A 24069-nucleotide genomic window follows, 5' to 3' on the forward strand; every position below is an offset into this window, starting at 1 on the left:
GAACAAGCATGAGTTGCTGAAGACCTATTCAACATCGGATCTTCACGGGTGACTTTGCATGTTACTTTTACTGTGTAACGTGTTCTCTCTGCTCCCCTATTTTCCGCCTTCTTCGGCTCTTCGGCAGATTTATTTACAAGGCCTTAATCCCCATGGCTCTTAGTACGGTGGCCTAACTTTGGTTGCTGGTGATAATGATAATGCATTGATATCAATAGTCATATTTAATGCTTGCATACTAGCTTTAAATAGACATCTGTGATACTCTTTACTGTCCATTACAACGGGTTTTTATATGGTTTCAATCTACTTAGTATTAAGGTTTAACTTGTTTTAGTCATTTTGTCGATGGAAAAATGCTTTTAACTCACTCACCAACATCACTGACTCACTGTTAAGATTGCTGACAATGCAGCTTTGCCTGGCTTAATGAGAGAATATAAGCAATCTCCTGAGCGAACTACAGAGACGGAATAACGGACTGAACAAGGTGGCGTGAAGAGAATTATCTCGTGTTTTATGCAAGACAAACTAAATCATCACTGACTTTAGACATACAAAGACGACTTAACACCTGTCAGTATCAACAACACGATTGTGGATCCCTGTAGGAATCTGGGATCATTAATGGACAACAAACTGGAATGTGAACACAGGTACTGTTTTATAAAAAAGAAACGTTTACAAATACTTCATTTTATGCACAAATCAAGATCTTTAAATATCAGCCAAATTATTGTCTCTTTTTTTATCAATGTGTTGTTTCAAGCGTTTTATCGTTTCCCCTGTCGTGTTTGGTAGAGAGCTTTGTCACTTCGTAATAAATTTTGTCTTCACAAACTTGCCGGAGTTTCTCACCATGTATATATTTAATATGACACATGTGTTCTGACCGTATCTCATAAAATTGTAACTGATCCAGACAACTCTTCAAGTAATCAATGTACACTCTTACCTTCTGATCGACAATACATTTTGCCATGTTTTAAAATAAACAGAGCTCCAAGATGTTATATCCCAACAAGCACCCGTCTTTTAAATGATTGTTAATCCCTGTCCTGCTTCAACCTTTATGGCTTCCATTTCTGTTGTGTATGTCAAACAATTTGTTTAATCTGTTCGCCCTTTCACGTGTCCAAATAATCTTCAGGTTATGAAGGATTGTCATTGTCACTGTTTGAAAAATGATTCTGAGAAATCTATAACATTAAGAATTAATTGCACGTCTTCACTGTTGACAGAACTTTGTCGATTGATCAAAACCTCACCATCATTATTTCGTCTGCTATATATCATTACTGTACTGAAAGTGATACTTTGCGATCAGGCAGGTGTGCAGCTATTCTCACACTGTCTGGCTCAATAACCAGTAGCACATATACTACTCCACTCTTGATCGGGATATTTTTATCTTTTCTATGGCAACCTATACAATATTAATCTGATCATTTTTTTCCAACGAAGACTGCATTGTCTCACTCATCTGCAGACAGCCTAAGACAGGACAGCGACAATGAGGTATTTGACGACTTTGCCTCACTTGTTCTATAGTTTATGGATTCTGGCCACTGATCAAGTTAGTAGCTCGGGGTCAAATGCGTTCCTTACCACCGTGGTGCCATCGTCCCTGGTGTGTGAGACTCTGTGCAAGTATACCACAAAGTGTGTCTCTTACACCTGGGGTGTTCAACCAAGGAGATGTCACCTCCATTCACAACAGCCAAGCATCAGAAGCGTCTTTCCTCAGATTAAGGTAAACGTCTTTAGTCCACTGGATGGGCCTACGTCCAAGGAAACAAATGACAATTGAAATGTGTGGCTGATAAAAAGCCTTGTTTCTGCATAAAACACACACTGACTTTATCTTCATCTTTACAATAAAATATTGTACGTACCTGTCAGTGTGAATATGCCGTTTCAACCGTATGTTATTGGAAATTATCATAATTTTTCGCTTTCCTAATCTAATAAATGTAATTATGTTTTCCATCACTTCAGGTATTATTCTGTGTCGTATGTACTTTAAAGGTATGTAGTATTATGTATCCATAATAAAAGTTTAAAGTGAACCATCTACATTTCACCAATCATGAAACAAATTCTCTTACCTTCACCCACAGGTGGTATATACAGGAATGTGCGCCAGTAGCCCTTGTGGGGGAGAGGAGATTTGCTTCCCTGTTGAAGGAGGGACTACTTACATCTGTGCGCTTTCACCAACGTCTACTGACACGTCGGCCCCTCAAGCGTCCACCGCAACATCTGTAAACACTGCATCTACCCTGGCGCCCACAGTCACCACAGCTACTACAAGTACTGCGCCGACATCAACTGCAACTACTATAACAACTGCTGCTACTACAACCACAATGGCGGATGTAGCTACTACAACAACTGCAGCTACTACAACTGCTGCATCAACGAATGTTAACACAACTGCTGGGCCGACTACAGCTACTGCAACCACTATGTCTGCTACAGCTACTACAACTATTGCATCAACTACAGCTACTCACACAGGTACTACAATAATTCATCCAGACATTTCAAGATCAACACAGTTAACATTACATTTTGTTTCTCCCACAATATTCTGACAAGCCCTGGTATGACTGAAATCCTGTTCAATGCGCATTTAATCCAACTCGTTATAGCTTGCAGTCGTTTTGATCCAAAACTGACCTTGCTTTTAAATTCGTTGGGTATTCATTAAGAGGTGACTTTAAACGTAGCGTTTCTGAGTTTTTCACTTAGTCCCCGATGAGTAACCGGTTTATTATAGACCCTAGCAAACTATGCTGGTCGTAAATGACGAGTAATTGGATCGGGTGGTCTGACTTGGTGATTTAGTTGTTTGCACGTCTTTGTAAACTAAAACAAATAAATAATAACTACAGCGTGGATCGTTGCTCACTAGATTGCTTGGTCCAGACTTGATTTTGTACAAACACGCACGCACGCAAACAAGGATAGCTTTCAGAGTTTAATACCCAACTCAGACTCATTGTACTGCTACCGAGCGGAGCAGTCCTTGTTTTATGACCTTTAATGCCGAGTGCCAAGCATGGTGCCGGCAAGAACCAACGTTTAACGTCGTTTGGTAGTACGCGAGTGTATGGGGCTAGCGCAAAATAAGCACCCATATTTTTATCATTATCAAACTGTGGCAAAATTGTTTTGAACCTCCCTTGATAGTCACTCCTACTCACTTCTTGTCTCCAGATCCGTACACATACAGAGGCTGCTACATCGATGACTGGGACCGGGCACTTAGCGCTGTATCTGTGACATCATCTGAAATGAAGCCCGAGTTGTGTTGGATGTTCTGTCTCAATCACAACATGACCTTCTTTGGACTGGAGGTAGTTGCTGTGTGACAACTTTACAATGGAGGTAGGTGCTGTGTGACAACTTTACAATGGAGGTAGTTGTGTGATAACTTTAAAATGGCGGTAAGGTGCTGTGTGACAACTTTACAATGGAGCTAGGTGCTGTGTGACAACTTTACAATGGAGGTAGGTGCTGTGTGACATCTTTACAATGGAGGTAGTTGTGTGATAACTTTACAATGGAGGTAGGTGCTGTGTGACATCTTTACAATGGAGGTAGTTGTGTGACAACATTACAATGGAGGTAGGTGCTGTGTGACAACTTTACAATGGAGGTAGTTGTGTGATAACTTTACAATGGCGGTAAGGTGCTGTGTGACAACTTTACACTGGAGGTAGTTGTGTGGTAACTTTACAATGTAGGTAAGTGCTGTGTGACAACTTTACAATGGAGGTAGGTGCTGTGTGACAGCTTTAAAATGGCGGTAAGGTGCTGTGTGATAACTTTACAATGGAGGTAGGTGCTGTGTGACAACTTTACAATGGAGGTAGGTGCTGTGTGACAAATTTACAATGGCGGTAAGGTGCTGTTTGACAACTTTACAATGGAGGGAGGTGCTGTGTGACAACTTTACAATGGCGGTAAGGTGCTGTGTGATGACTTTACAATGGAGGTTTTTGTGTGATAACTTTACAATGGGGGTAGGTGCTGTGTGATAACTTTACAATGGAGGTAGTTGTGTGGTAACTTTACAATGGAGGTAAGGTGCTGAGTGGTAACTTTACAATGGAGGTAGTTGTGTGATAACTTTACAATGGAGGTACATGTAGGTGTTGTGTGATAACGGAGGTAAGGTGTTATGTGATAACTTTACAATGGAGGTAGTTGTGTGATAACTACACAGTGGAGGTAGTTGTTGTGTGGTAACTTTACAATGGAGGTAGTTGTGTGATATCTCTACAATGGAGGTACTTGTTATGTGATAACTTCACAATGAAGGTAAGGTGCTGTGTGGTAACTTTAGAAGGGACGTAGTTGTTGTGTGGTAACTTTTCAATGGAGGCAGTTGTTGTGTGGTAACTTTACAATGGAGGTAGTTGTGTGATAACGTTACAATGGAGGTAGTTGTTGTGTGGTAACTTTACAATGGAAGTAGTAGTTGTGTGGTAACTTTACAATGGAGGTAGTTGTTGTGTGATAACGTTACAATGGAGGTAGTTGTGTGATATCTCTACAATGGAGGTAGTTGTTGTGTGATAACTTCACAATGGAAGTAAGGTGCTGTGTGGTATTTTTAGAAGAGAGGTAGTTGTTGTGGCGTAACTTTACAATGGAGGTAAGGTGTTGTGTGATAACTTTACAATGGAGGTAGTTGTTGTGTGATATCTTTACAAGCGAGGTAGTTGTTGTGTGGTATGTTTAGAATGGAGGTAACTGTTGTGTGATATCTTTATAATGGAGGTAGTTGTTGTGTGATATCTTTACAATGGAGGTAGTTGAGTGATAACTTTACAATGGAGGTAGGTGTTGTATGATATCTTTATAATGGAGGTAGTTGTTGTGTGGTATCTTTAGAATCGAGGTAGCTGTTGTGTGATATCTTTACAATGGAGGTAGTTGTTGTGTGGTAAGTTTACAATGGAGGTAGTTGTGTGATAACGTTACAATGGAGGTAGTTGTTGTGTGATAACTTTACTTTAGATGTAGGTGTTGTGTGATAACTTTACAATGGAGGTAAGGTGTTGTTTGATAATTTTACAATGGAGGTAGTTGTGTGATATCTTTACAATGGAGGTAGTTGTGTGGTAACTTTACTATGGAGGTAGTTGTGTGATATCTTTACAATGGAGGTAGGTGTTGTGTGGTATGTTTAGAATGGAGGTAGCTGTTGTGTGATATCTTTACAATGGAGGTAGTTGTTGTGTGGTAACTTTACTATAGAGGTAGGTGTTGTGTGATAACTTTATAATGGAGGTAGTTGTGTGATATCTTTACAATGGAGGTAGTTGTGTGGTAACTTTACAATGGGGGTAGTTGTGTGATATCTTTACAATGGAGGTAGTTGTGTGATAACTTTACAATGGAGGTAGTTGTGTGATATCTTACAATGGAGGTAGTTGTGTGGTAACTTTACAATGGAGGTAGTTGTGTGATATCTTTACAATGGAGGTAGGTGTTGTGTGGTATGTTTAGAATGGAGGTAGCTGTTGTGTGATATCTTTACAATGGAGGTAGTTGTGTGGTAACTTTACAATGGAGGTAGTTGTGTGATAACTTTACAATGGAGGTAGTTGTTGTGTGATAACTTTACTATAGAGGTAGGTGTTGTATGATAACTTTACAATTTAGTTAAGGTGTTGTGTGATAACTTTACAATGGAGGTAGTTGTTGTGTGGTAACTTTACAATGGAGGTAGTTGTGTGATAGCTTTACAATGGAGGTACTTGTTGTGTGATAACTTTACAATAGAGGTAGGTGTTGTGTGATAACTTTACAATGGAGGTAGTTGTTGTGTGGTAACTTTACAATTTAGGTAAGTTGTTGTGTGATAACTTTACAATGGAGGTAGTTGTTGTGTGATAACCTTACAATAGAGGTAGGTGTTGTGTGATAACTTTACAATGGAGGTAGTTGTTGTGTGGTAACTTTACAACGGAGGTAGTTGTGTGATAACTTTACAATGGAGGTAGGTGTTGTGTGATAACTTTACAATAGAGGTAGGTGTTGTGTGATAACTTTACGATGGAGGTAGGTGTTGTGTGAAAACTTTAGAACGGAGGTCAGGTGTTATGTGATAACTTTACAATGGAGGTAGTTGTGTGATAACTACACAGTGGAGGTAGTTGTTGTGTGGTAACTTCACAATGGAGGTAGTTGTGTGATAACTTTAGAATGGATGTCCTTGTTGTGTGATAACTTTAGAATGGAGGTAGTTGTTGTGTGATAACTTTAGAATGGAGGTAGTAGTTGTGTGATAACTTTACAATGGATGTAGGTGTTGTGTAATAACTTTAGAATGGAGGTACATGTAGGTGTTGTGTGATAACTTTAGAATGGAGGTAGTTGTTGTGTGATAACTTTAGAATGGAGGTAGTTGTTTTGTGATAACTTTACAATGGTGGAAGTTGTTGTGTGATACCTTTACAATGGAGGTAGTTGTTGTGTGATGCTTTAAAATGAAACATCCGACTATTACATACATACATAACATTACTCCATCATGGCTTATTACTCTGCATACTTGCAAATCCGTCACTGAGAAGATATAATCCCGATCAACTGGGTTTCATTGTAGTTAAAGGTAAAACTATTGGTGTTGAATACAGCCAGGCAAAGGAACATGAATTGGCAAAAGACCCACTGAACCCAAGTTTAAACCCAATAGTTACAATGTCACATATTAGTGAATATGGAGGACCCTGGTTGAATTCTTAGTTATTCTGGTGGTAAACTTTTCATACAACACAACCTGATAAAAGATCTTTCACATTTGTCTGATTTAATCTTTCATTTTTCGTGATTGCTAATGAAGCAATATTTCTCCATAAAAATCAATTTGCGTTTCATAATTTAAATACCCTTCCTTTGTTCATTATTTCACTGCACCTACAGGTACACAGTGAACGATTTGATTACCTCTAGTTTGGACATTGATTCCACTGAGTATCTTACCTGCAATTGTCTCCTAATAACACTAAATGACTTCAATTTGAGTAGAAATAATATCACGTCAGTCATTCAGTGCTTGCTCCTCGACGGATCGAAACTTGAGAGGGGTGTAATACGGTGTAAAGCCCTCAATAGTATTGATGTCTTACGCTGTGATATGGGTGAAATATTAGTTTGATCATAAAATGGGCTGATTAACGTTGTTTTTTAAATAAACTACTCACATTTTTCTAAAGATCACCACTTTAAAACGTAATACATCGCATTGTGTGCATCTGTTGAAGTAGAAAAAGCCAATATTGTGTGCATCTGTTGATATAGACAAAGACAAAGACAATATTGTGTGCTGACATGTTGTCATGACCCACACAATGGGTGACCAATAATCAGTCAAAGCACCCGTCTAAAAGAGAGTGTCTGACCAAAACTGAAACGTCAAGAAATCACGAAAAGAAATTCATTGTGCAAAACAACAACTCTCAGTTACGCGTATGTGGTCCACGTGATGCATTCACAGCCTGGCGTCGTCTCATGCGTCCAATTAGTGTCCGGATGGTTGCTATGGGAAGAATGCTCCACTCTACAGTAAGAATTCCTGTAGTTTATCGGAAGGACAGGACGTCGTGAGAGGGTGATCTTCAGCTCGTTAAAAATGTGTCCGATAGGGTTGAGGTCTGGTGAAAGAGGTGGTGAAAGAGAGCATACGGTATCACGTACATCATGCCTGTTTGGCCCTCCTGTCGTGCTCCGCTGTAGAAAATAGAGGTCGGTTCTTTCAGCTCAACTAATCCCACCCCAAATCATGATTACGCCTTCTCCATAGCGGGGCCGGGCACGACTATCTGTGAAGTTTAGACAGTATCTCGATTCGTCTGTGAAAAGTACTGGAGCCCAGTCAGATCCAAACGTGCCTACATTGATGTGGGGTCAGTGGGGTGCATGACTGGAGAACAGCCTCACAGAGACGATTACGCACTGTCTCAGTAGAAATGTTGACGCATTTGAAAAAAACTGTCTTCCCGCTGTGTGGTGGAACGCTGTCGACCACCTGCATGTCGGTGGGGTAGCTGTTCCACACGTCTGGTTGATCACATTTTGGCTTACGCCAAAAGACCTTTGCAATGTGACATTGCATTGACCCAGTTTCAAGCACACCTATGTATCTGCTTACTTCTTCGGTCGTCAAACGGCGTCATTGGCGTTAAGGGGCACATGTCGATAACCATGAAGTGCAAATAAGTGTTTTTAAGAAAACAAGAGTCACAAAACTTTCAGTTTTAAAGTTAATTTAACATGTGTTTCCGGAATCGCTGATGTAAAAGGTTCTTGTGTAACTACATACATGGAGTCGGGCCGATTCTGATTGTACTGCATTAGATAACCATCATAGATAAATACGTGCCGACTTTAGTCCGTTGTCTTCTGATTTGAGGAAGGCTAAATTGTTACAAAAGAAATGTTTTGCTCCTGTGCCTGATGTTTAATATTTGTACAGTAGTCTGTGCATATATTTACGGGAATGTTCGGGAAATATTATGGATGGTGCTGCTTCCGCTATGGACAGAATGTAGCAGCTATTTTCATTTATTCTTCAGGTAGGGGAGGAATGTTTTTGTGATGCCGTCATCCAACCTGGACATGCGAAGGTCGCAGACTCACAGTGTTCGCGTCCTTGTACCGGAGACAACGGTACCATGTGTGGAGACGATTGGAGGATAGCGATATATCAGATGTTCACTTGAAACTGAAATTCGCAAAGGACAACATGAGTTTGGTCACATTGAACATAAGTAATTTGCAATATGTTTCAATTATATCTGGTGCAGTCAGACTGGCCCTGAATGTGATCCATGGCGAATCTGGTATGGAGCATTTACTTACATGTGCGATCACAAGATCGCAACATTGGGTTTATTATTATTTCGTTACAGTTACATTTGTCCATTCATATAATTTTGACCACTATTTTGCTATTTACGCCCAGTGTTAATCGATATTGATAACCGAGACTGATTATTCTCTGGCGCCGTTGTTTTATGTTTCTGTTAATATGTTTTACGTCTTAAAGCATGTGGTAAGTTGTTCAATTATTCAATTATAATAGTTCTGAGAATAAACTATTTCATTTATGTTTATTTATTGTTGTTATTTTTTTGCAAATGGTATTTGCTGCTTACAATAAATGCAGCTGAGGATTCGTTGGCGTCCCATACCAGCAAAGCGTGAAATTCAGATCTTAAAATGTTTCGTATAAACGTCTTTCGTCTTTTCTTGTAGATTACACATGTACTATTAGCGTTCCATGAAAGTGTTGAATTGTGATCATGGTGCCAAGATAAATGCAGATGTCTACAAGCACAGATATGGCTACTGATCCCGCTTGGCCAGGACTAGTGCGTTTGCAAAATTGTTTCGCAATTTATGTCTCCAAAGTTGCCCAAACTTGTAAAATGCCTTAGCTATGTCACAGTTAGACACTGATTTTCAGTATATTAGACAGTTCTTTTGATAATGATAGCAATTATCCCAGTAGTTTCTCCAGATTCCCGATGGTTAATTCTGACTCGATCGCCAAATGACAAGGGCGAGGCCATGTTTGTTTATAAACAGTGAAAGTAGTCCCTACTTGACCTTTGATACTTGCATCTCTATCCGCATATGACCCCAACAGAAATCGTTTGTATCCTTTGGCTTTATCCCACAGAGAAACCTACCCATTTTATGATAAATGTTTTGATCAACTGTTTTGATTTCCGAATATTTAAAAATAACTAGATCTGATTCTGATTCTTTTTCCGGATGTCACTGACCAGAAGTAAAAGCAACATATCGGATATGAATTGTATTATCTAAATATATTATATTTGGCCTATCGCTCTACTCTTGATGTGTATGCATCAGAAACACTTATCAGTACAAAAACTAGCCGTTAACATTTTAAGTAAGAATCCATCAGATGTATTGTATATAGATGTATTGTATATGTCACTGCAAACACCTTATTTTCCGAACAAGCCTTCTACGTAAATATATGCACAGACTACTGTACAAATATTAAACATCATGCACAGGAGCAAAACATTTCTTCTGACACATTAAGTAAAACCGCCAACCAAAACACCTTAATATGAGATTGTATTAAATTAAAACAACATTGAAATGCACTAATTCCAATTTCCATTTCGACCAGTGCAAGATAATCGGTTAGCGAAAACTCCGTAAGACATAAGTCAAAACCGAGTGGCGACTGCCTTTCTCGTTTAAAGGAGTGTGGGTATTTAAATAACATTGATAAATATCCAAAGTGTATCATGTTTTAGCATGTCTAGATTTCATCAGTAACTATAACAGCACAAATATCAAAAGTGTATATCTGGATTTCATCAGTAGCAATGACAAGACAAATATCCAAAGTGTATCATGTTTGGTAAGTCTAGATTCCACCAGTAGCAACCAAACAACTCAACTGTCCAAAGTGTATCATTTGTGTGGCAAGACTAGATTTCATCATCAGCAACTCAAACAATCCTAGCAGAGATTATCTGGGCTTCTTTGAGATGTCAACACTTTCACAATAAAGGATTTGGGAGTTAGGAATACCTTTTTTTTACCAGACCCAAGCCTTTAACCTCCTCCTTAAAATGTAATCAACGATTTTGCTTCTTGCGGAAGGATAACATTACATGGTTTCTATAAGGACGACTATTGCACTGTGTAAGGATCTCACCTTGTAATGTAGCAACAATGAGATTTTGTAGACTTATGATGGACTCCCCTGCATCAATATATGTCGTAGTAAAGGAATAAGGTGACTTTCACAAAACAGGAACAATTTGGCTAGAACTGAGTTAAAATATTTGTTACCGTGTTATCCATAAACCATGTTATCCATAAACCAGGTGTCCGTCGCTGCTGAACATTTTTAAAACAAGAGCGATCTCATAACTCTACTACCACAGACAACGGGTATACATGACATCTCTGATGCGTTAGGACAGTTGTTGTTTCCCTTGACAGTCTGTGTAGCAATGGTTACACACTTTATCCCATTGCCGCAAGCTGTTTTACAGCGCGGGACACCTTCGTTACTCTTCGGACAACTAATCTCAAACTGTAGTGGCTTTTACATTTGTGTTATGTCTTTGGGAATGTCATCATTACAGAATATGTTTACGACTTACCTATTTGACTTTGTAATCAGATTGGTTAGGAATGGAAAAGCATACTCATCATAAGTTATCATCTTAAATAAGGCAGAACTAAATATTGAAATAAAAAATGGTCAGTTTTAACTACTGGATGGATGTACATTTAAACAAAACATATAAGTCTTACACAATATCATCCAATTGCAGCTGTTATGTATCTCATCGCACATATAATCTATGACTGCGGTTGTCCGAACAACTGATTCTGATATTTATTACTGGGACATGTACACAGACTTCTCACAATCAGAGAGACTTTGGAGATTTCGCCTTTGATGTAGCGTCATTATTGTTTTAAGAATAAAGAACTGGCAATAACTCTTCATACTAACGCTTTCTGTGTCATCGTTCATGTGTCAGCTCGACACTTATTCTAGCAGCCTTCAAGCAGAATAAGGGGGAATGAACTTCACTTAAGGTGCCTTGACCTCCCGGGCCATCCCTGCACTTAAATACATTTTCCCATACCACTTACAAGAGAACGCGGAATGGTGTGACTTGACACGCCTAGTTTATCTAATTCCTCGTGATCATGCCATCCACTGAACAACTCCCTTTTAAATCCATGTAAGATTGTTGCATTATCACATCAACATAAATGTACGGATGATCGGAATATCCTGGCGTAAAGCACAAGGTTTGTTTGTTTGCAGTAACTCTTTTTTTCCCGAAGACGTCAAGCCAAATTAATCATCATGAAAAGGGAAAGATTATGTGGGTAAAGGTCTTAACTTCAATTGCGTTGCATGTTATGCAAGTAATAAACTAGAAGGTTTCAAATTGAACAAATAACAATAATAATACCACAGGGTCGGTCCCTTACTCAAATTAAATAAGAATATAAATGCGGCAGTAAGTTTCGTAATTCAATTTTATTTCCCTTTTCTTTTCTTCGCCCTGTATGCATTTCATATGTTCCTGTTTGATTAATCAATTCTCAACAAGCAATACGTGTCTTCTCTTTTATTATTAATAAGTTGTCACACAGTTGTAAGTGTACACGTGTTTATTGGACGTGTCACATGGAAGTTCGAAATAAGATAATAATGAGTCAGCGGAAGATGCAATTCCTCCTTTGTATCATTGTAAAAATGCATTGAAACCTGCCATAACCGTTAAAAATAACATACTATATTCCAGATCAACTTACATCCTTAGTTACCAACTTACTCCATAAAGTGAATCCATCGAAGTGTGAACAAAAAGACTATACAGATAACACATGGCGGTATTCACAAAGAAGATAACCCACATTTGTTTTACATCCTTACTAACTAACTTCCTCTGTTTAACACGTCACTCTGTGTATATCTATATACAGAGTGAATTTGCTTCACAGAGACTCAGGTAGTACGTGGAGTGAGAACAGCTCGTTGTGTGGCAGCATATTGAAAATATAAACAGGGTAAGCCACTTCCACTTCATATCCCTCGTCCAATGTTTTCCTCAGTGCCACTTTGTATTAAGTCAATTGCTGTGACTTCTTTCTTTTTGCCGCCTTCATCGTGCTCTTACGTGAGAAACGTTTCCTTGAGCGGTAATCAAAACGTTTAAGGGAGATAGCAATCACCTTACGAACACGACGTTACACCTATGTTATAAGGGCGATGTCATTCTCACCAACTGACACTAAGCTCCACATCTATATGTACGAACACGACGTTACACCTATGTTATAAGGGCGATGTCATTCTCACCAACTGACACTAAGCTCCACATCTATATGTACGAACACGACGTTACACCTATGTTATAAGGGCGATGTCATTCTCACCAACTGACACTAAGCTCCACATCTATATGTACGAACACGACGTTACACCTATGTTATAAGGGCGATGTCATTCTCACTAACTGACACTAAGCTCCACATCTATATGTACGAACACGACGTTACACCTATGTTATAAGGGCGATGTCATTCTCACCAACTGACACTAAGCTCCACATCTATATGTACGAACACGACGTTACACCTATGTTATAAGGGCGATGTCATTCTCACTAACTGACACTAAGCTCCACATCTATATGTACGAACACGACGTTACACCTATGTTATAAGGGCGATGTCATTCTCACCAACTGACACTAAGCTCCACATCTATATGTACGAACACGACGTTACACCTATGTTATAAGGGCGATGTCATTCTCACCAACTGACACTAAGCTCCACATCTATATGTACGAACACGACGTTACACCTATGTTATAAGGGCGATGTCATTCTCACCAACTGACACTAAGCTCCACATCTATATGTACGAACACGACGTTACACCTATGTTATAAGGGCGATGTCATTCTCACCAACTGACACTAAGCTCCACATCTATATGTACGAACACGACGTTACACCTATGTTATAAGGGCGATGTCATTCTCACCAACTGACACTAAGCTCCACATCTATATGTACGAACACGACGTTACACCTATGTTATAAGGGCGATGTCATTCTCACCAACTGACACTAAGCTCCACATCTATATGTACGAACACGACGTTACACCTATGTTATAAGGGCGATGTCATTCTCACCAACTGACACTAAGCTCCACATCTATATGTACAGTGAAAACCTTGTTGGTTCAGAGTTCAATTACGATCATGATTGGGAAAGTCTGATAATTTGAAGTAGACAATTCCAGGAACCCAGTAGTCGTAAATCTGGGAATTTGTTTACCTGGACAATTTCACTGTACTCGTTTACAGTTTCCGAATTTATACAATCACATGATATGCATTATGTCAATATAGTGACATATGATCACTCCACCTTCTTGTGTTATACGTCTGTCTGTTCACACACAGTGCCCCACGATGCTGCGGACTGCCACACAGTTGTGCATTGCCACTTTTCTGCTTGTCGTTATGCTTCAGGGTGAGTTTTCATGACTATATGGGGCATGTGTTCAATCAACTACATGGGTGGAGAGGAATTGGGATATATTGTAATATTTCTGTATTTTTGACAACTAATATAATTTCATGGTATTTTAGAATAATACAAGATCTTTGTGCATCTAAAGACTCCTTCATGCACACAATAACTAAGACAAAATTGTTATGGATGAGCAACTTCTTTATTACAATTGGGCTAAAGAATAAAAAGAATAAAGAAGTTGCTCATCCATAACAATTTTGTCTTAGTTACCATTCCAACTTCTAAATGCCACTCAAAGAAGATGCACACAATAGTTGTCGCCGCTCAACGGCTGATCATGAGGTGGACTATAATATGGATATATAGATATACAGATATAATTTCTATTAATTTGTAATAATAAGTAAACGCCCTTGTGTTAGGAAATCAAGTTGGGATAAAATAACATTTCATTTCAGTATATATTAGATATTAATGCTAAATGGAACCAACAGGGTACATGTTCATTCACTTACGATAACATATTTGTTCCTTTGCAATAGGAGGATGCTTGTCATTAACCATTACTCAGTCTGCTGATGGATGTCAGCGCATTCTGTCCTGTAGAGGGACGGGGGAAAATGATACAGTGAATTGGTTCAGGAATGATGTTAAGATGATCGAAACATCCACGAGTATGGTTGTATTTTACAATAACGTGTCTTATGTTAGAGGAATCCAAAATAGTACAGCACTTGCCAGTATGAGCGTGTCGGCCACACAACACAATGTGGCCATCATTCTGAATCTACCGTATAGTGAAGTGTGGCGATGTGAAACAGAACTACAGACCAGTAATAATCTGACTCTTACATTCAACTTTTCAACTCCTGGTAAACGTAAGTATTAATATCTCTCGACTAGGAGGCAGTCGGCGGAGAAATCCAGTTAATTGTATTGTGTAAGCCCATAACAGAGCGGAACTTGTGTTCTGAAATGTCCAACATTTCAGGGATCCCACTCAGGGATCTCCCTATAACCCTACACTAAATTCGTAAATGATAATTATGCTCTTTGTAATGTCAGAGCCATTATATCATGTCATCGACTTAGCAACTTCATATACTTATGATTAAGATGCCAGCCATTATTCAGTCTAATTTAGCAGTTTATTGAAGATGTTCATTGCTATCGGTAAAGTGGCATTTATTATTTCGTCCGGTTGGGTATTTAGTGTATAGGTGATATTGTATTGAAATGTTTTCTAACCCATAGTACTTACAGTATTGCTCTTATTGCAGCGGATCACATACAGTACGACCTCACATCAACTCCATGGCGAGCTGGTGAAGACCAAACAGTCACTCTGACATGTAGAAACAGACACAGCAGTAATACAGTGACAGTGTTGTGGTACAGGAACTGTGCTTACGTATTTCAAACAAGCAGCTCTAACCATGGTACAAAGACAGAAGACCGGTCTGTGTCAGGACGGATCTTTGTGGATGCAACCGTGATCCGACACAACGTGATTCTCACCATCAACTCTACACTGGATGAGGGATCTGTGTGGACGTGTGGTCTGGGGCGAGACTTCAGTAACGGCCTCATACTAGAGATGTCACATCATGTTCCTGGTGAGCTCTAAATTAGATTTCACACATAATGTTGGAACTGTAGATGGGCTTGTTATTTATCCAACATGATGATCTACTCATGATTGTAGTTTTATAGTTGATTGATATATCTTATTAGTTACAGTACCGTTGACCTTATTTTTGTTACTCTTTTCAAATGTATCAGGAGAACGCTAATGCATTGCATTGATGCTAAGACCTACAACGTCTCATCATATCGTGATAGAACTCGTGTTCAGAGCTGTGTGTCACAATTTGTTATCACATTCAGTTTGGTTCCAACCACCTGAACGTATAATAATAATAATAATAATAATAATAATAATAATAATAATAATAATAATAATAAGCAGTCGTCGTGTTGCCTTACAGGAATAAGTAGTCTGTTTCCTACCGATCGGCAGACGACGGGAACAGTCCTCGGTCACACTACAACGATTCAGGAATCAGGTACACATGTGTGTCATTAATCATGTCATGCTCACAAACTGGACATTCTTGCCTATCCCTTGTATCATATGTGGAGTTTACACGCATTTTTTTCTGAATATTCTAAGCCATGCAACAAATCCTAAGGTTTCTAGCGCTGATTTTTCAAAGTAAATATTAATTAAAATCAATTCAAAGTGTTGAACATATTGAATTAACAACGCCCCTGCACGCGTTTATCCCTATCGTACAAGGAAAAGAATGTGTGTACTTTATTTCATAAGTGACTGTTATCATAGCAGTATTTGCTTCTTGCATCAGTAGTGTTAAGATATCACATGTTGCCGCATGTATTTTAAATATAGAGTAAACTATGCGAAGTAATATACATGTACACTACTGCCTAGAAGTTCATTCCCCTTACACGCATGGGCAACGCGTTACGCAACCCGTGTGCACCCCGTTGGTCACCCGTGTGGAACCCGCACGCCACGCGTGTGATACCCGTGTGCAACGCGTGTCACACTCATTAGAGGGGGAACAAACTTTTGACCAAAGGAGGACCCATGGGCATGTCTACCTGAACCTGGACGTGGTAACAAGGAGATGACTTTTTGATTTCCTGACGAAAAATGTTAATACACATTTTATTATATGTACTTGCTGATGTTTCATTTTTAGATGTGATTACATGGTGTCTTGCGATGGCGTTAAGAGAATACATGATCCTGTTACATGTTATTGCTATTCAAATGCTTTTTTTGTGATTTGACATTAAGCGTCTGTAGTACGACTTTCAGTGATCATGTTTATGAGGTTTGGTGGGGCATTGTTTTTATTGGACCCTAATTACTTTATGATGGTTGGGCCTCTTCGTCTCAGCTCCATGGCCGTGACGCTGGGAAAGGGCAGCATTTAATTAATGAGAGTAGAATATATCCTGGAGGATACACTTGAGGGAGAGGGCTATACTAATTACCGTACCACAGGAAGAGACCTGTAGACGTGAGCACGGGGTTGTGTGTAAGATGGCCGTCGCATAATGGCCGCCAGGAGTGGTAAACATTGAGCTAAAGCAGTGTTGTTTTCACGGGCCTGTTGAATAAATTTCCGGCGCTGCTGTCCATATATCTTCTACTTGATCCTGGATACATCATTTTGGCATTTACATTATAATATTTTTCAACGTACATTAATGGTTTACTAGTCATAGATTTTAGAGTATTTGTCAATTGTGGTGAACGTACAAGCAATAATTGTAATTTGTGGTGACATCTAAATTTAAACGTCTCATTTAAAACAATAAGTAAGTACGATAGTAAATAATAATATTCAAATCGCACGTATGACTATATAAGTTAAAGGTTGTTTTTTTTCATTATTGAAAATACAACGCTACAACGCGCTTCTCATGGTGGGGAAGGGTGTCATCATTCCTGTCTCGTCGTTGTTCAAGTTGGAGAGTTCGTCGTTGTAGAGGGTGTGCATCGGTGTTGACTCTTCTCTCGCTCTCTTCCTCAGGGTGCTCATAAACCGGACCTTCTGGCTATCCTCAGGGGCATGGTTAACCATACACTAACTCAATAGAGTCGTTAAGCCAGCCGGCGCCAACAACAAGCCCACACCGCACGCCACCAAACCACGTCACAAACCACGACGAGTTGAATAGAGAGGTGAAATCCCCAATGCAGTTTCTAGATGCGGTTGGCCATTTCCTCAGGCTGGGATAAAGAGTGAATTATGAACATTTTGTTATAATGTATTATGAATTTTGAAAAATGAACATTTTATTATAATGTATTATGAAATTTGAAATATGAACATTTTATTATAATGTATTATGAATTTTGAATAATATCGTAATCGTAATTAAATATTTATCTCAATCTATTCGTGTTTCTTGGGTTGTTCCATTGTATGAAATAGGTAACAGACTAGGGATTAGCAGTGCCATGGACCGTGAACTTTGTTGTCTTAAGCTGTAGGGGAAATGGGATGTAGGGGTTTTGGGAGGTTACCACTGGGGTTATAGGCACGGACGTCGGAGAGGGCGACTCGTGTTGGAAATTTCGATCCCGATCCGAAAGTTGGGGTGTTTGTTTACTAGGGCATAGTTATGTTGTATAGATTTGTTTGGGAGGTTCTAAATTCGGTCTATATGGTCGGCTTTGATGATGAATTGCGTTATTGCATTGAAGATGTAGATAGGGTTGGAAGGGTTGAAAAGTAGTGTGAGGTTTTGTTTATAGTTAGGAGGGATAGCGTGATAAAGTTCGGAGTGAAGGGTGTTATAGAAAGGACAGCTGTTAAAAATATGATATAAGTCTTCTGGTTGATTACAATATGTACATTTCCCGTCCGGGTGTCTGCCATGTTTGTGTAGATTGTGGTTGAGGTTGGTATTTCCGCTGATGATTCTTGATATAATATTGTCCAAATGGTTAGAGCTGTTATAGTTGCGACATTTGAGATTGTATTGCGTAAAAAGTGTTTTGAGCCATTGCGAGTTAGTGTTTTGGATTATATTGTTGTAGTTTTGAAGTTTTATAGACTTTTTAAATTTGTTCTTGATCTCCGCTTGGAGGTATGGAAATAGATTTCTAATGAGGGCTGTTGGGTGGCTATATTGGCTGCGATGTGTGCTGTGTTATTGCCTGGTATATTTGTGTGTCCCGGGGCTCAGAGTAGACTGATTTGTTTGTTGTTGTTGTTAAGTTGGTTGATGAAAGTAATAATGTTGTTGATGTTAGTGAGTCTGATAGTGAGTCTGATATTATTAGAAATTTTTGTTTTGATAGCGTGTATTGCTGTAAGGATATGGCTAATAGTTCCCCTGTGTTATTGTTAGTGAAGTTTTTATAGTGAAAGTTTGTGGTGACGGGGGGGTTGTTGGTCTATGTGTATTCCTAGGCCTGTTTTTCCATTGGTTTGGGATGCGTCGGTGTAAATGTAAGTGTGTGTCGGCCAGTTATTGTGGAGGTGTCTAAGGGTTGCTTCGGCCTTTTTTGCAGTTGGGGTGCCGGGGCTTTGTATGAAAAGTTCGTGGAGCGTTGTGTCAACTGGGGGGGATGGGAGGTCGGCTATGTATTGCAGAGAGGGGTGTGTGTGTGATATATTGCTTAGATTGTGGGTGTGTATTAGCTTGTGTAGGTGGGTCATGTATGGGGCTTGGTCAGGGGATTTATTGAATTTGAATGCCGTTTGTTTGTTAATGTTGTTATATTTTTGTTTGAGTATTTTAAAGATTGGATTGTGTTGTGCCCCAGCCCAGTAGTTGATGATTGTCTGTTGTATTCTGTGTTTAAATGGAGAGAGTGTTGGTCATGAGTATGGCGTGGTGTGAGGTACCAGTCCTGGTGCCGGTGGCTATTTTGAGGGCCTTATATTGAATTAATTTTATTTTGTTGTAGTTAGTAGTTGAAATGCCGCTTAGGACCGGAGCGGCGTAGTCGATTTTGGATTGAATAAGTGTTTTGTAGATGTTGAGGAGGGTTTGTTTGTCAGACCCCCAATTGTTACCTTTAATAGCTCTCATTAAGTTTAAATCTTTTTCACAAGAGTTGACCCATTTTGATATATGGGGGCCCCATGTAAGGTGTCGGTCAAATGTAACCCCTAGGAACTTAGCTTCTTTTTGGTATGTAATTTCTTTGTCATTAAGGTGAAGTTTGGGTGTGTAATTTTGCATATATTGTTTTTTGATGAGCATGCAAATGGTCTTTTTGGTGTTGATTTGGAATCCCCAGTTGGAAGCCTATTTTTTTATATTGTTTAAAGCAGATTGCATTCTGGTTTTTAATAAATTGATGGAGGCCGAGGAGGTCCAAAGGGAAACGTCATCTGCGAATTTTGCTGTGGTGTTTTTTTCTTTATTTTTGGAATCTGAGAAGATGTCATTTATCATAAAATTGAATAGTGTTGGCGATAAGATGCTTCCTTGTGGAGTACCGTTTTCAATGGGGTGTGTGTCGGATAGGGTTTGATGGGATTTAACGGTGATGTGTCTGTCTGTTAGGAAAGAGTGAATGAAGTTTAGTATTCTCCCATTGATAAGATTATTTTCGAGTTTTTTAAGGAGGCCGTTATGCCAAACCATGTCGAAAGCTTTGCTGAAATCTATAAAGATGGCCAGGGTGTATTGTTTCATTGATTGCGCAGTCCTAATGTCTTGTTCTAGGTGTAGAATGTGGTCTAATGTTTGTCTGTTATTTGCGAATCCGCTCTGGTCCGGGCTTATTAGTCTGTTTATAGAGATGTGATGCTTAAGTCTATTATTGATAATTGATTCAAGGATTTTGCATGTATGGGAGGTTAGAGATATGGGGCAGAAGAAGTCTGGGTCGTTGGGGGGTTTGCCCGGCTTCAGGACTGAAATGATTTTTGCGTGTTTCCAGGTTTGAGGTGTTGTGCCTGTTGACCATATTTGGCTGTAGGGTTGTAGTAATAATTGTTGTATTTGAGGTGTGATTTTATTTAGTATAATGTAACGTATGTTATCGAGTCCTGTGGCTGCGGCTGTGTTTTTGTTATGAAGTGCATTAATGGTTTTATTGATGGGTAGATGGGCTAAGTCGGGGGGCGCTATACGTAGGGGGGGGGGGAGGGGGGGGGGGGGGGAATTGGCGGTGCTGCTGGTCTTGGCAAAGTGGATAGCTATATGATTGGCTTTATCTTTATTGGATGGGCAGTTTTTGAAGTTGGGTTGGACTGATTTTCGAAATGTCCCTTTTAGTCATTTAAGTTTGTTCCAGATTTTTCTTGAATTATTTTCGCCAATTTTGGGGGTATTGCAGAAGAGCTGCCAGTGTTTTTTCCTGGCCGTTTTAATAAGCTGTTTAGTATGGTTTCTGAGATGAATGAAATCAGGATTTTTTGTTTTATCCCGTTTACTTCTATTTAGGGCTCTTTTTCTTAGTTTTGGATGTCGTCGTTCCACCAGGGGACTGGGTTGTGGGAAGGGGCGGGTTTGGTTGTGGGTGTGCATTGGCTTGCGATATCAAATAGTGTGTTGGCAAGGTTGGTGTTGAATGTGTCTATGTTGCTGTTTTGTATTTTTTGGGGGTCGGTTTGGTTGCATAGTTTTGTAAAGAGTTGCCATTTGGCTTTTTGAAAATTGAATTTTATTTGCTGGGTGGTTTCTAAAGGGGGTTCGTTAGTGAGTGAAGGGGGATTTAGAGAGAATTTGGTTTGTCAAATGTCATCACTTACTTACTTACCTTGGAGATTTAACGTGCGCTTTCCGACTGATGCGTATTTCGCACACGGGCCCGGCCAGGCCATTTAATGTGTTTCCGAAAGGGGCGAAAGTGGTCTGTGCAACCCAAGAGGGGGGTTTTAGGGGTTGCTTATATAGAATTTGGGAATTTTGAGATTTGGAATAGATGCCGATGGGATTGGGGAGGGGAACTAAGGGAGCTGGGTATGGTGGATGTTTGTTTGTTTATGTGATTTTGATTTGGTAGGTTATTGTGTTTTTAGATGCGTTTTATTAGTTCCGTTTTTATTAAGAATACGCCTAAGGCCTTGAAGTTTTCTAGTTTATTTTGTGGGTTTAGTATTGCTTCTAGAGTAAGAGCCTTGTTTAGATTGAGGGTGGTTTGTAATGCGGTTCGATGTGTTAGGTAGTGTGTGAAGTGGATGAGTGCGTGTTCTGGGGTTTCTGGTTGTTTGCAGTGTGGGCAGTTACCTGTAGTGTGTTTTTTAAAATTTTTTAGGTGGTTATTTAGGTTGGTGTGTCCTGTTTGGAGTTTAGTGATTACTCTGTCGATTTTTTTGGATGGATGGAGAAATTTTGGTTTGGTTAGTGGTTTGCTGAGCACTTTTTTGATTTGGCTATTTGAGTTTAGATATAGGTTATGCCATTTTTTGTGATTTTTTGCTTGTTTACACTTTTAATTTCTGATTTTGATATGGGTAAGGTTAAGCTTATTTCTGGGATTTTGAGGGATAGTTTAGCTGCTTTATCGGCGTTTTCATTACCGTATATTCCTACGTGGGCGGGTATCCACAAGAAGGTTATTTGTTTGCCTGCCTTAGTTAGGTCGTTGGAGCTTTTAAGTATTTGATTTATTAATTTAGGTCGGTTTTTGGTATTTTTGTTTTGGAGGGCTTGCAGTCCACTTAGGGAGTCGGTAAGTATTATGATTTTTTGTGTTTTTTGGATTCTTGATTATGGAGGGCTGAGGCCATGCCCATTAGTTCTGCCGTGAATATTGATTGGTTGTTTGGGAGTCGGAAGGATTGTGTGGTTTTAGTTGTCATCTAGTAGTAGTATTGTAGATTTTACGACCGCTTCAGCCGTTGGCTATTTCGCAGTCGGGGCCAGACGGGTTAAACAATAATAAGTAATAGTGGGTAATACATATGTAATCGGCTGGCCAAAAAAAATGTAAGTTTAGGGGGGTTAAAGAAGAAAGAAATATAGTAAAGGAGTGTGAAGGGGAAAGAAGTTTAGCAGTAGTAATGTAGAGCTGAGAGAAACCTAATCTAAGGGAAGTAACTAGTGCAGAGACTTGATATAATATATAATCAGTTAAGCTGATATGCTAAATAATAATATGTATTATAAATGAAAAATAACAGTGGGGAGGGTGAAAAACCTATCATAAAAAGTTTGGGCTTACTGGCTGGGGTAGGGAGTCAGGAGAGGGGGGGGGGGGGGGGGGGGGTATAGGCCGTGCGCGTGGGAGCTGAGCTTGGGTTGGTGGCTGGTTGAACGGTCATGTTTATTAGAGTATGGATATGAGCGAATTTGTCGCGCGGACGTCGGAGAAGTCGGTCCGCGCTGAGGATTTGGATCCCGATCCTAAATTGTAAATGTGTGGGTTTTAGACATAGCGTTTATACTGTAATTTGTTGGGATTTTCCTAAAGTTTGCTTATTAGATTTGTAGTTTTGAGGAATGTAGCTATATGGGTAAATTTAGTGGTATGGTTGAAGGGGTCTAGAAGGAGTTGGATGTTGTTTTTGAGCTGTGGGGGGAGAGAGTTGTAAAGTTGTGTTTGTTGTTGTTTATATTGTGTGCAGTGGTTGAATATATGGTCTAGTGTTTCAGGTGTATTGCAGTGAATGCAGTTTGGATGTGGGTGTCTGTTTTGTTTGTGGAGTGTTTCGTTTAAATTAGTTTGGCCGCTTAACATTCTATTAATGACTTTATCTGCTAAAATGGACTTTGTGAAGTTCCGACACTTTGTGACTGGTTTATTAAAGAGGGATTTTGTCAGGATTGACTTACAATTTTGAATATTAATTTTGAAATTTTGAGATAATGTGTTTCTTTTGATTAATGATTTTATCTCGGCTTTACTGGTGGTGAAGTCAATACTTGGTGATGGTTGGATGGTGGCTAATTTTGCTGCTGTGTCTGCTAATTGGTTGCCTGTTATGCCAGTGTGTGCAGGTGCCCATAGGAGAGTTATTGTTTTGTTTGATTGTATGAGTTTTGTGTGGATGTCTATGATATTGTTTATAATGTCTTGCCTTGATTTCGATTGTTTATTATGAATTTGGGTTAGTGCGCCTAATGAGTCTGAAATTATAAGGAAGTTAGTGTCATTGGATATTTTTATGTAGTGATATGCACATTGTATAGCCAGTAATTCAGCTGTGGTGGTATGTGTGTAGTTGGTATAGTGGAAGTTTGTGGTGATTGGTATAGGTTGTGTGATCTGTATGCCTAGTCCTGTTATGTCATTTTTAGTCTGAGATGCATCGGTATAGATATGGGTGTGGTTGGGCCAGTTTTGATGTATGTAGTTATTAGATATTTCTTTTTTGTCAAGGTTTTTAGGGTCAGGATGTGAGATGAATGTTTTGTGGAGTGAGAGGTCTGTTTCAGGGGTGGGGGTGGGGGGGTGGGGGTTGTCATTTATGTATATGTTTTGGGGGCTTATGTGTTTAATGTTTTCTAACTGATGTGTTCTTAAGA

At 39.3% G+C, this 24069-nt stretch overlaps 1 protein-coding gene across 1 annotated transcript; it reads left to right on the forward strand.

The window, feature by feature from the left end:
- The first annotated feature begins 1340 nt into the window (after positions 1-1340).
- On the forward strand, positions 1341-9076 carry LOC124119243 (WSC domain-containing protein ARB_07870-like). The gene is made up of 4 exons (XM_046481686.2): positions 1341-1753; positions 2121-2520; positions 3223-3362; positions 8595-9076. Exons 1-4 carry the CDS (start codon positions 1514-1516, stop codon positions 8739-8741), a joined length of 927 nt encoding a protein of 308 aa, XP_046337642.2. The 5' UTR covers positions 1341-1513; the 3' UTR covers positions 8742-9076.
- The last annotated feature ends 14993 nt before the right edge of the window (positions 9077-24069 follow it).

Source organism: Haliotis rufescens, unplaced genomic scaffold, assembly GCF_023055435.1.
Source record: "Haliotis rufescens isolate VD_foot unplaced genomic scaffold, xgHalRufe1.0.p SCAF_18, whole genome shotgun sequence".
NCBI classification, from domain to species: Eukaryota; Metazoa; Mollusca; class Gastropoda; order Lepetellida; family Haliotidae; genus Haliotis; species Haliotis rufescens.